This window comes from Scyliorhinus canicula, chromosome 7, assembly GCF_902713615.1.
Source record: "Scyliorhinus canicula chromosome 7, sScyCan1.1, whole genome shotgun sequence".
Lineage (NCBI taxonomy): Eukaryota > Metazoa > Chordata > Chondrichthyes > Carcharhiniformes > Scyliorhinidae > Scyliorhinus > Scyliorhinus canicula.
Genome location: NC_052152.1, coordinates 100,184,926 through 100,197,614, shown reverse-complemented (window position 1 = coordinate 100,197,614; position 12,689 = coordinate 100,184,926). Strand labels below are relative to the sequence as shown.

The window sequence follows — 12,689 nt, the reverse complement described above, 5'->3', positions numbered from 1 at the left end:
GTGAGAGGAAAGCCAGGTCAGGTTTTTCAGCGAAGAATACCAATCAAATGAGGCCAGTCAATATGGCTGACACATGTCAACATCGGAAGAAACCACAGGGAACACTTTGTGTCACTACTCTCTGAAAACCAGGAAGCAAGTGGTTTTAATGAGATTGGAGGAGGACATGACTTGGATGTTTGGATAGTGCAATGGTGGAACCAATAAGAAATATTATAACATTGTGTGCATTTAACAAGTTACTTCATCTCGTCTAAATTCATAGTTTAAGTTACTTTTTTCTATACTTGTTTAAATTTCTAAAGAAATGGGAATTATTTAAACAAAGTTAAAGTTTGCGTGTAAATGTATGTATGTGCATATTCAACTGGAATTGCTTCAATTTTCAGTAGTAAACAGTTATAAACTTGGAAAAATCAGGTATTGGAAATAAAGTTTCAACGTCAAAAATAAAATGCCGGCCGCAACCGGCTTTTAAGTTGAGAATGCGGGTCATGACCAGCCTTTAATATACAAACGACAGTCTTCCTGCCAGAAGAGGCAGCAGAGAGAGGAGGTCACGTGGCCAGCACATATGCTGATGTCACGCGCCCTATACATCTGTTCTTTGGGCGGGAAATTACAGAGGAGAGATTCTTCCCTTTTGTAGCTGCCAGCAAGCAAGCACCAGGACTACATGAAGAAATTAAGATGGATTATGTTATAACCTGCCTGGGGACTATTGCCTATCCCACAATCCTTAGTATGAGCTCCCCCAAAGAGGAGGGCGGAGAAATCATTAGCAGAGTTCCCTGCATAAATAGAGCTGGCCAGTATGGAATCAGCTAGAGGAGAGAGCAATGGTGAAGTACTGAAGCTGTTGTATATATGTAATTGTAAATAAAGTTATTTCTTGCAACTTTACAAACTCGTGCTGGATTCTTCGTGGCCCTCACAGATTATTTTGTAATAAGGAAGAGAGGGCCAGAGACACAAACCAGCCAGGATCTCACTACTGAATCTGCTGGAGGGCACTTCTCAGCTTCAGCAGGACAAAGCAGTGCTGCTGTGAGCATTATACAGAGCTTCAGGGCCTCTGTGAAACAACCTATTAAGAAAATGAAACTGGGAACAAAGCAGTATAAAGATGATTTCTTGAGGTATGGCTTTAATTGTGCCAATGCAAATCAGGATGCAAAGCCGATGTGGGTTATATCAGCACAGTAGCAATGTGGATAGCACAATTGCTTCACAGCTCCAGGGTCCCAGGTTCGATTCCGGCTTGGGTCACTGTCTGTGCGGAGTCTGCACATCCTCCCCGTGTGTGTGCGTGGGTTTCTTCCGGGTGCTCCGGTTTCCTCCCACAGTCCAAAGATGTACAGATTAGGTGGATTGGCCATGATAAATTGCCCTTAGTGTCCAAAATTACCCTTAGTGTTGGGTGGGGTTACTGGGTTATGGGGATAGGGTGGAGGTGTTGACCTTGGATAGGGTGCTCTTTCCAAGAGCTGGTGCAGACTCGATGGGCCAAATGGCCTCCTTCTGCACTGTAAATTCTATGATAATCTATGATATGCAGGGAAGTATTGGCAAATTAAAGTTTCAAAGCGTCAAAGGCATTTGAAGACAAAGCATTGCAAGTTCGATGGCAAAGCTCTTGATTTTTTTCAAAGGATGCGAGAATCTAAATAGTCAGACTGAAGACCTTAGCAGAAATATAACAGTGAATGATAAAGCAAGTGAGATCGTGAGGACCAAGCAGGCGCATTTGTCATATTAAAGGTAAGCAATAATGGTGGGTCCCGAAGGTTGGCCGACATGGGTCGCGAAGGAAAACTGCCGTCGGTTGTGAAGATTGACCAGTTGGTATAAGATGCCCACATAAGGGAAATGCCCAGAAATACCAGGGTAAAGAAAATCGAAGAAAGAAATTCATTGATGGATTCAGAGGCTTCTCGGAGCTCTTTGATGGAGAAAATGAGGCTGCTGCTGCGAGTCCATCCACTCCACTAACGGCCATGAAACCTACTGGCACCTCGGTGGCTGAATTCGAGAAGCAGAGGCAGTTGATAGAAGTGGCCCTTGCTCCCATCCGGTCGACACTGGAGAATACCAATAAATTGGTAAAAGCACATGGCGCTGCGATAAAGGGAGTAGAGGCTGCCCTCTTGAGGCATAGCAACCAGACTGCCTCTCTGGAAGCGGAGATGCTTCAGTTAGCCAGCGTGAATAACGCACTGAGGGACAAAGTGGATGATCTGGAGAATCATGGCAAAATTTCAGAATTGTGGGGTTACGAGAGGGAATGGAATGTCCATTCCCACTGAATACCTTTCTAAGATGTTTGGGAAGATTGTGGGGGAGGGTGTATTTGCGCCCCTCCCGAGCTGGATCGAGTGCACCGTACACTCCAGTAGAGGCCCCGTCCCAATGAACCACCACGAGATGTTATTGTAAAGTTTCATAGCTATCAGGAAAAGGAGTAGGTCCTGAGATAGGCTAATGAACATCAAGACTATAAATGGGAAGGTCACATCATCAGGATGTACCAAGACGTTGGTGCGGAGCTGGAATGGAAGATGGCAACATTTAACAAGGCTTACGCCCCGCCTTATATAAGAGTAGAGTTCGATTTGGGATGGTGAACCTAGCAAGGCTTAGAATGACTTTTGCATTGAAAGATTATTTTTTCGATGTGCCGGAGGATGCGGAGACTTATGTAAACAAAAAAACATGTGCTGTTTCCGAGCTGATTGAGGTTTATGTGAGCTATTTGGATGTTGGTGCTGGGGAGTTGTTGGGTTTCTTGTATATGTTCGTATTTCTTTGATCTTCGCTGGGGTGAGTTTTTTTGAAGGTTGGATTTGGGTGTGGTACTCACGGTTATGTGGCGGGGGGGGGGTTTGTTCTTTGAATTATAATTTTTATGAGACTGTATGGCTCCCTGACGGAGTATATTGTTGTAAGGGGTTTTGTTCTACTTGATGTTTTTTTCAGTCAGTATTTTACATCAGTCTGGGTGAGGACCACATTGCTAGCTGAAGTGTGAGCTAGCTAATGGGAGCGGAATGGTGAGGTTAACTGCAGCTCATTATCCAGATTTGGACAATGAGCTTAGTGTTTTTGTTCAGTTTGGGGATAGGGTTAGTAGAAATAGGATTTAGGGGGTTTATATTTGCCTCACTATTATTGGGTGTAGTTTTGTTTGGGGAAGTGGGTGGGGAGTAGGGATAGTTTGCTTTTCTTTGTTTTCTCTTATTGGTGGGTTTGGCAGCCACCTTGGGTGGGCCTGCTGCCTGAACTCGAAGCAATAGTTGGATGACCCCTCTTGGTGGAAATGCTGACTCTGGTTCGGGGGGGGGGGGGGGGGGGGGGGGGGGGGGGGGGGGGGGGAGAGAGAGAGAGAGAGAGAGAGAGAGAGAGAGAGAGAGAGAGAAGCCCCCAATTTAGTTGGTCACCTGGAATGTAGAGGGGATAAACGGCCCAGTGAAAAGATCAAGGGTATTTACCCACCTGGAAAGTTTGAGTGCTGCTGTGGTGTTTCTGGAAGAGACTCGTCTGCGGGTAAGGGCCCAGTCTAGGTTGTGGAAGCGCTGGATGAGTCAAGTGTTTCACTCGAGTTTTGATGGTAGGGCAATGTTGCTCAATAAAAGGGTTCAATTTTTGGCCCTGAAGATCTCGGTGGATCCTAATGGCAGGTATGTGATTGTTAGTAGATCCTTGGCGGGCACCTCAGTGGTCCTGGTCAATGTTTATGCATCAAATTGGGATAATGCGGATTTTATTAACAGGTTGCTGGCCTCGATTCTGGATTTGGACTCACATCAGCTAATTTTGGGGGTGACTTAAACTGCGTCCTAGATCCAAGGATGGATTGATCTAGGCCCAAATCTCTGGTTCCATCGGGTGTGGCGAAGACATTGTTGACCTTTATGGAACAGATTTGGGAGGGGTGGGGCAGATCTGCGGTGTTTTTTGCACCTGAGGGATAAAACAGTTTTCTTTTTTCTCCCATGTCCATCGGGTTTATTCTGGTATTGAATTTTTTGTGGTGGGAAGATTTCTGCTCCCGTGGGTGAAAGCAGGGTATTCAGTGATTGTGATTTTGGATCACGTTCCACATTGTATGGATCTGATCCCAGAGTCAGGTCCCTCCCAATGACCGCCATGGAGATTGGATGGCGTTGTTGGTGGACAGAAGATTTTGTGAATCTATGTCCTCTGCCTTTGGAGAATATATTAAATTGAATAAAAGTGAACCTCTATCTCTCTCTCGCCTTCAATGCTGTGGGAAACACTTAGGGTGGTCATGGGGTGGGGGTGGAGATCATTTCCTACAAAGCACTGGTGGAAAGGACTGCTGGGTGGAGCTGCAGAGGCTGGTGGATTCCGCTTGGAGATGCACCACCAGTACTCACATACCCCTATCCCCAAGTTGCTTGCGAGTAGAAAAAAGCTGCAGACTTTGAATTGTTATCAACAGGTAAGGCAATAAGTCAGCTGCGACGGTCATGGGGGGCATTTTATGAGCATAGGAAGAAGGCCAGCCACCTTTTAGCTCATCAGCTGAGGCATCAGGCTGCTTATTGAGAGATTGTGCACGTAAGGGACTTGAGAGGCAGTCAGGTTTCCACCCCGCCTAAAGTCAATGCGGCTTTTGAAGCATTTCAGCGGGATCTCTATAGGTCAGAGCCCCGGAGGAAAGATTCCTAATTTGTGTCTCCTTCTTTTCTTGACGAGTGGTATTATATTTGTGGTTTTCCAATCTGCTAGAACCTTTCAAGGATCTAGGAATTTGGAAAGATTACAACCAATGCACCGCCATCTCTGCTGTCACTTAGCTTTAAAGACTCCAGGATGAAAGCCATCAGGTCCAGGGAACATGTCAGTCATTAGCCCCATTTGTTTTCCAACTACATTTTCTCTACCAATCTTAATTTTTTTAAATACCTTTCTCCCTTCCCCCCCTTAATTTTCTACCATTCTTGGGATACTTAATGTCTTCTACAGATACAAAATAGTTGTTCAAAGTCTCTGCCATTTCCTTGTTTACCATTATTAATTCCCGACTTTCATCCCCTCAGGGACATATTTTAGTTACTCTATTTTAGCTACTCTCCTTTTCTTATAGCTCTTCCCATCTATTTATATTTCGTGCTAGTTTATTCTCATTTCAACTTATCCTTAAGTGATCCTTTGCTGTTTCTCACCGGTTCCCAATCTTCTGACCTACCACTAACCTTCACAGCACTGAGCACGCTTCTTTCAATGAAACCATCCTCATCTTCTTTAGTTAACCATGGATGGTGCATCCCTTTTCTGAGTCTTTGCTTCTCAATGGAACATATCTTTGTTGAGAATTCGGAAATAGCTCCTTAAATGTGTGTCATTCCTGATCTACCATCGTTTTCCCAGTTCAATGTAGCCAATTCTGTCTTCATACCTTTATAATTGCCTTTCCTCAAGTTTGAGACATGTAGGCTGGAATTTTCCAGCCCTTCCTGGCAGGATCTTCCGGTCTTGCCAATGTGAACAAAGATTTCAATGGCTCACCGACCCTGCCACGGATGGAAAATTCCAACCTTAGTTTCAGATCCAAGTTTCTCACCCTTAGATAAAAGTGAAATTCCATCAGGTTCTGATCACTTTTGACAGTAGGAGCCGTTACTATTTGAAAAAAAAATTTAGAGTACCCAATTCATCTTTTTACCAATCAAGGTGCAATTTAATGGGGCCAATCCACTTACTCTGCACATCTTTGGGTTGTGAGGGTGAGACCCACGCAGACATGGGGAGAATGTGCAAACTCCACATGGTCAGTGACCCACAGGATCCTTTACTATGAGATCACTAATCCTGTCTCATTACAAATTACAAGGTCTACAATGACCTGTCCCCTGGTTAGTTCCAGAACGCATTGTTCCAAGAAACTGTCCAGAATACAGTCTTTGAATTTACCTTGAAGGCTACCTCTGCCAATGTGATTTGCCCAATCTACTTGAAGATTAAAATTATCCACAATCATTGCAGTTATTTTCTCGGAAGCTCCCATATTTTATTGATGCATTCTTGTTCTACAGTGTAGCCAAAAGCTATTCCCACCAATGCCTTTATTCCCATGCTATTTCTTATCGTCACCCAAACCAATTCTTCACCTCAATCTTTCAAACCAAGATTATTTCTCACTGATGCACTGATCCCATTCTTCATTCATAAATCTACTCCACCTCCTTTCCCTTCCTTCTATTGTTTAAGCAAATGGAAACTCCAATGAAAATAAAATGACAAACATTCTGATTGCTAATATTCATAGAACATACAGTGCAGGAGGCCATTCGGCCCATTGAGTCTGCACCTACCCACTTAAGCCCTCACTTCCACCCTATCCCCGTAACCCAATAACTCCATCTAACCTTTTTGATCATTAAGGTCAATTTATCATGGCCAATCCACCTAACCTGCACGTCTTTGGTTTATGGGAGCAAACCGGAGCACCCGGAGGAAACCCACGCAGACACGGGGATAATATGCAGACTCCGCACAGACAGTGACCCAGCGTGGAATCAAACATGGAACCATGGCGCTGTGAAGCCACAGTGCTATCCACTTGTGCTACCGTGCTGCCCTTAAATAATTATACAGTTGTACTCCATTAAGAATTCTACATTGGATAAAAAACATATTTCATTACATAATATGTAATGGAATGGGAGCTTTATCAGTATATTTGCATATAATGCACAAAAAGACAGTGCGTGGAATTTTTTTTATAAATGTTTTTATTCAGTTTTCATATTTTATATTGAACAAATTACAAATTGTTAGGAGAGAAAAAAAAACAAAAAAAAAACAAACAAACACGCAAAAATTAACATACATATTTACAGGTAAGCATCTTCGTAGTAGTAACTGCGCCCGCCCCCCCCCCCCCCCCCCTCAACATGTTTATTTAGTTTGGTTTTGGGCCTTAGCTAGCCATCGAACCCCCGTACCGAACCTGTAGCCCCCCCCCCCCCCTCCCGCTACCTTCCCCCGACTATTCTTCCTCTTGTACATTGGCCACAAATAGGTCCCGGAACAGTTGCATGAATGGCTCCCACGTTCTGTGGAAGCGTGGAATTGTTTTCATTTTAAAATCAGTATTTTGAGTAATTCACAATCGTACTTCGAGATTTTTTAGTGGAAAGAAATTTTATGAAATCAACCTTTCACTAAACAGTTGACATCTTCACACATCAATCGAAAGGAACACCGCATTGGTGCAACATTGAATGCATGTCAAAAGTTGCAAATGTAATTTATTAGAACAATGTTACAAATTACCATCACCAAGTTCAGCACTGATGGACATCAGTGATCTCAGGATACAAACATTTTTGTGAGGGCCACGAAGAATCCAGCACGAGTTTGTCGAGTCAAACAGAAAGTAACTTTATTTACAGCAAAATGTAGTGGTAGTTCCACTGCTTCCTTCACTTAGGCGGTACCACATTGGTCAGCTCTATTTATATAGGTGCAATTGCTAATAATTTCCCCGTCCCCCTCATTGGGGGAGCTCATACTCCACAAAAGTCATGGGATAACCAATAGTCCCCAGCCAATAGGATTTAGGCAGGTTATAACAAAACTGAACTTTTTTAAAAATGAAAAGCAAACGTAATTTTCAAAAGATTAGAGCTGCCCATTTTATTTTTCATTATGCAAAATCTTTTTTGACTTGCACTTAAAGATGAAAGTCAAGATTAAATTTTAATATAAGCCCTTTATCCCATGGTGCATTTAAAAAGCACTTGGGTGCAGGAAAATGTGTAAATCCTGATGGTAATTCCACAGATGAAAGTGCACAACAACACATAATTAAATTAAAGACTTATAAAAATCTTTCTTCCGATTGCCTGTACAAATCTGCTCCAGAGTAATATCACATTTATTTTTGCTAGTGTGTAAGCTTCTTTCACATTTATTATTTTAGCCAACGCAGAAACAAAGTGAAAGATAACTGCTTACTTACCAAAGATCAAAAGCTGTTTGTCTTTTGGAGTGCTTTGACTTAGTGTTACTAGTCATTGATATATTAATTGGGCCTCTCTCACTGAATGTTCCTTCCAATGAAGAATAGTCTGTATAAACAATAACATTATTAAATAGCCCGTACCACCACATTGCACTCAAATCAGTGTTCACTGATCAACGAGCTCCCACTTACCTTCATAATAGCTTCGTACTCGCCTATCCCTGGGCACTGTATCAGAAAATACATATTTATTTTCTTTTGTGGATATGCCATCTTCTAAGTGTATGTCATGATATCCTCCAGGCTAAAATGTAAACATATTAGAATAACGTTACTTCTTACATACCCTGTTTTAAAAAAAAATAAATTTAGATTACCCAATTATTTTTTCCTATTAAGGGGCAATTTAGCGTGGCCAATCAACCTACTCTGCACATTTTTGGGTTGTGGGGGCGAAACCCACGCAGACACGGGGAGAATGTGCAAACTCCACACGGACAGTGACCCAGAGCCGGGATCGAACCTGGGACCTCAGCGCCGTGAGGCGGTTGTGCTAACCACTAGGCCACCGTGCTGCCCTTTACATACCCTGTTTGATAGATAATGTATTAGATCAGAATCTATTTGTGATGCCCAGTAGAATTTAAAGCAGCATGGAGCAATCTCTTGAAAATACAATAGGAAAACAATAAGTAAAGTAACATTTAAAATTACATTTCAGGCTTATTTTTTTTTTTTTTTAAATTTTTTTATTGGAATTTTTTGCAGAAAATATAACAAAAAGTATAGCAAAAAGCAGTAATATGCAACTAACAGCCCCATAACACCCACAATTCCCCCCATACCGTAACATCACATGTATCACATTCCCCCACCCCCCCCCCCAAACAAGAGAACTTAACCATAAATTAAAATTAGATAAATCAAATTTAAATAAAATAAGCTAACATAATCAACGCCCCCCCCCCCCCCCCCCCCCCACCACCCCCCCCCCCCCCCCACCACCCCCCACCACCACCCCCCCCCCCCGGGTTGCTGCTGCTACTGTCCCAGTACCCTATCGTTGAGCCAGAAAGTCGAGGAAAGGTTGCCACCGTTTAAAGAACCCTTGCACCGATCCTCTCAGGGCGAATTTAACCTTCTCAAGCTTAATAAAGCCCGCCATGTCATTGATCCAGGTCTCCACGCTTGGGGGCCTCGCGTCCTTCCACTGTAGCAAAATCCTTCGCCGGGCTACTAGGGACGCAAAGGCCAGCACACCGGCCTCTTTCGCCTCCTGCACTCCCGGCTCTACCCCAACCCCAAAGATCGCGAGTCCCCATCCTGGCTTGACCCTGGATCCCACCACCCTTGACACCGTCCTCGCCACCCCCTTCCAGAACTCCTCCAATGCCGGGCATGCCCAGAACATATGGGCATGGTTCGCTGGACTCCCCGAGCACCTGGCACACCTATCTTCACCCCCAAAGAACCTATTCATCCTCGTCCCAGTCATGTGGGCCCTATGCAGCACCTTGAATTGGATGAGGCTAAGCCGCGCACACGAGGAGGAAGAATTTACCCTCTCCAGGGCATCAGCCCATGTCCCGTCTTCGATCTGTTCCCCCAGTTCCCCCTCCCACTTCGTTTTCAGCTCCTCTACTGACGCCTCTTCCTTCTCCTGCATAAGCTTGTAGATATCGGATATCTTCCCCTCCCCGACCCAGACCCCCGAGAGCACCCTGTCACTCACCCCCTTCGCGGGGAGCGCAGGGAATCCCTCCACCTGCCGTCTAGCAAATGCCTTTACCTGCAGATATCTAAACATGTTTCCCGGCGGGAGCCCAAATTTCTCTTCCAACTCCCCCAGGCTCGCAAACCTTCCGTCGATAAACAGGTCCTTCAGCTGTCTAATGCCCGCTCTATACCATCCCCGAAATCCCCCATCCATGTTCCCCGGGACAAACCTATGGTTCCCCCTTAACGGAGCCTCCATCGAGCCCCCCACTTCTCCCCTATGTCGCCTCCACTGCCCCCAAATCTTGAGGGTAGCCGCCACCACCGGACTCGTGGTATACCTCGTGGGAGGGAGCGGCCACGGCGCCGTTACCAGGGCCCCCAGGCTTGTATCCCCACAGGACGCTCTCTCCATCCGTTTCCATGCTGCCCCCTCCCCCTCCATCACCCACTTACGCACCATCGACACGTTGGCCGCCCAGTAATACCCCGAGAGGTTGGGCAACGCCAGCCCCCCCCCATCCCTACTCCGCTCCAAGAAGACCCTCTTCACCCTTGGGGTGCCATGCGCCCAAACAAATCCCATGATGCTGCTGGTCACTCTTTTAAAAAAGGCCCTAGGGATAAAGATGGGCAAGCACTGGAAGAGGAACAAGAACCTCGGGAGAACCGTCATTTTGACGGATTGCACTCTGCCCGCCAGCGATAGCGGCACCATGTCCCACCTTTTAAATTCCTCCTCCATCTGTTCCACTAGTCTGGTGAAGTTAAGCTTATGAAGAGCCCCCCAACTCCTGGCCACCTGCACCCCCAGGTACCTGAAACTCTTCACTGCCCTCCTGAAGGGGAGCCTCCCAATTCCCTCCTCCTGATCTCCCGGGTGCACTACAAATACCTCGCTCTTTCCTAAGTTCAGCTTATAGCCCGAGAAGCCCCCAAATTCCGCTAACAGTTCCATCACCCCCGGCATTCCCCCCTCTGGGTCCGCCACATATAACAGCAGGTCGTCTGCATACAGCGATACCCGGTGCTCCTCCCCCCCCCGCACCAGACCCCTCCACTTCCCTGACTCCCTCAACGCCATGGCCAGCGGTTCAATCGCCAGTGCAAAGAGCAGGGGGGACAGGGGACACCCCTGCCTGGTCCCACGATAAAGCCTAAAATACTCCGATCTCCTTCCATTTGTGACTACACTCGCCATCGGCGCCGCGTAAAGCAGCCTCATCGGCGCCGCGTAAAGCAGCCTCACATTTCAGGCTTATTAAACACAAATTCTCATTCAAGATTTGTATCAGACTTCAGGAATTACTCACTTAGACTGAGTAGACTGAATTTAATAAACCAAGGGATACACTGGGGGAGATGGACGTCTCGTGGTAATGTCACTGAACTAGTAATCCAGAGGCCCAGGCTAATGCTCTGGGGACATGGGCTCTAAGCTGATGGAATTTAAACTAAGTTAATAAATCTGGAATATAAAGCTAGTTTCAGTAATGGGGACCTTGACCAACTATCAGTGATTGTTGTAAAAACCCATCTGGTTCACAAATGTTCTTCAGGGAAGAAAATATGCCACTCTACTTGTGACTTCAGATGTGGTTGACCCTTAACTGCCCTCTGAAATGGCCTAGCGAGCTCGGCAGTTCAAGGGCAATTTGGGATGGGCAATAAATGGTGGGTGTGGTGAATGAGATTCACACGGTGTTATAAGTTACCAATGTCACTCTGTTCCCATTGTATATACGTACTGATATTGTAAGTGCAGTTGCACTACCGGACCACCAGGGGGAGTAGCTCTGGGAGTACTCGAGAGTTTGTACTGGGCTCCCCCCTTGGCTCCGCCCAGAACTCCTCCCCCTGGAGCTGCTGTATAAAGATCCGTGCCACAGAGTCAGCCGGCCAGTTCATCGAAAGTTCAACGGCGAACAGGCTGGCTCTGTTGTAAGTATATTAAACCGCTATTCTAATCCTACAAGCACGTGTCCGTAGAATTGATGGTTCCATCAGTGGGCAAGCCACCAATACGCACATTCCATCAAATAATAAACAAAAATTAAATACTCTAATCTAAAAAAAATTATGAAAATGGAATTTACATAATATTGATACCACATTCACAGTAATTATAATGCAGAAATATCACTTAGAACACCAAACTTGTACAGACCAAAACTTCTATGTTTATTTTATAAATTCAACAATGAAGTATCAGAACTAGTCAGTATACTCCACGGCACCAGTAATACTGTTATACATACAATATTAGGTCAAGATCTATCTGCAGCATCCAAGATGGCGCCGGAGTGTAGCAAACTCTCTCACAGAGGTCCTCTTCAGAGATCTCTTATAACCGTGCTAACTTTTAAAAATTTAATTCTAACATTAATACTATCTCTAACCTTTCTCTTTTTGTTCCCTTGCAGGTCTGAAGATCCTCCAATGCCCGTGGGCCGGCCCAGATGACCCGGCCCCGAAAGGACTCCTCCAACGAACTGACCCTGGCCTCGACCTGAAAGTGGCTGAGACGCGAGTCGGAAGTCCGACCCCGACCTGGCCCTCTGAGCACCCTACAAGGCCAGGGGAGTGACGCAAGCCCGCAGACCACCTGATCTCGCTGCTGAAACACCCGACCACGAGATCCGACCCGGAGAGACCCAACCAGACTTACCGGCAGATGGAGAAAAGGAGGAGAATCCACATGGAGGCGTGACCAGACCTACTCCAAGGCCCGATTCCAGAAGCACCTGACCAGATCACCAGTGCTGGAACTGGACATGGGACCCAGCCCAACCTAACTCAGGAAGACCCTGCCTGCAACCCAAACTAAACGACGGAGACCCTGCGCGAGGAGCCGAAAGATAGACCGTACACGTGGAACCCCCCCCCGGGCAACCCCAAAATCTCAACCAGCGCCCGGGACCCTGCCAGATGCAACTCCGAAATCGAAACCTGTGTCCCGGACCCCGCCAAACCATCCAGA

The 12,689-nt window shown here is 45.8% G+C and overlaps 1 protein-coding gene across 2 annotated transcripts in view; it reads right to left on the bottom strand.

Annotated features, from left to right (window-relative positions):
- The window catches only part of cdkl5 (cyclin-dependent kinase-like 5), a 285,976-nt gene that overhangs the window by 25,500 nt on the left and 247,787 nt on the right, over positions 1-12,689 (bottom strand). For both annotated transcript variants that reach the window (XM_038802545.1, XM_038802546.1), the window contains exons 14-15: positions 8,186-8,297; positions 7,991-8,099 (exon numbers count right to left, since the gene is read on the bottom strand). In XM_038802545.1, coding sequence (XP_038658473.1) covers positions 7,991-8,099; positions 8,186-8,297 — 221 coding nt within the window. The remainder of the gene's footprint in view (positions 1-7,990; positions 8,100-8,185; positions 8,298-12,689) is intronic.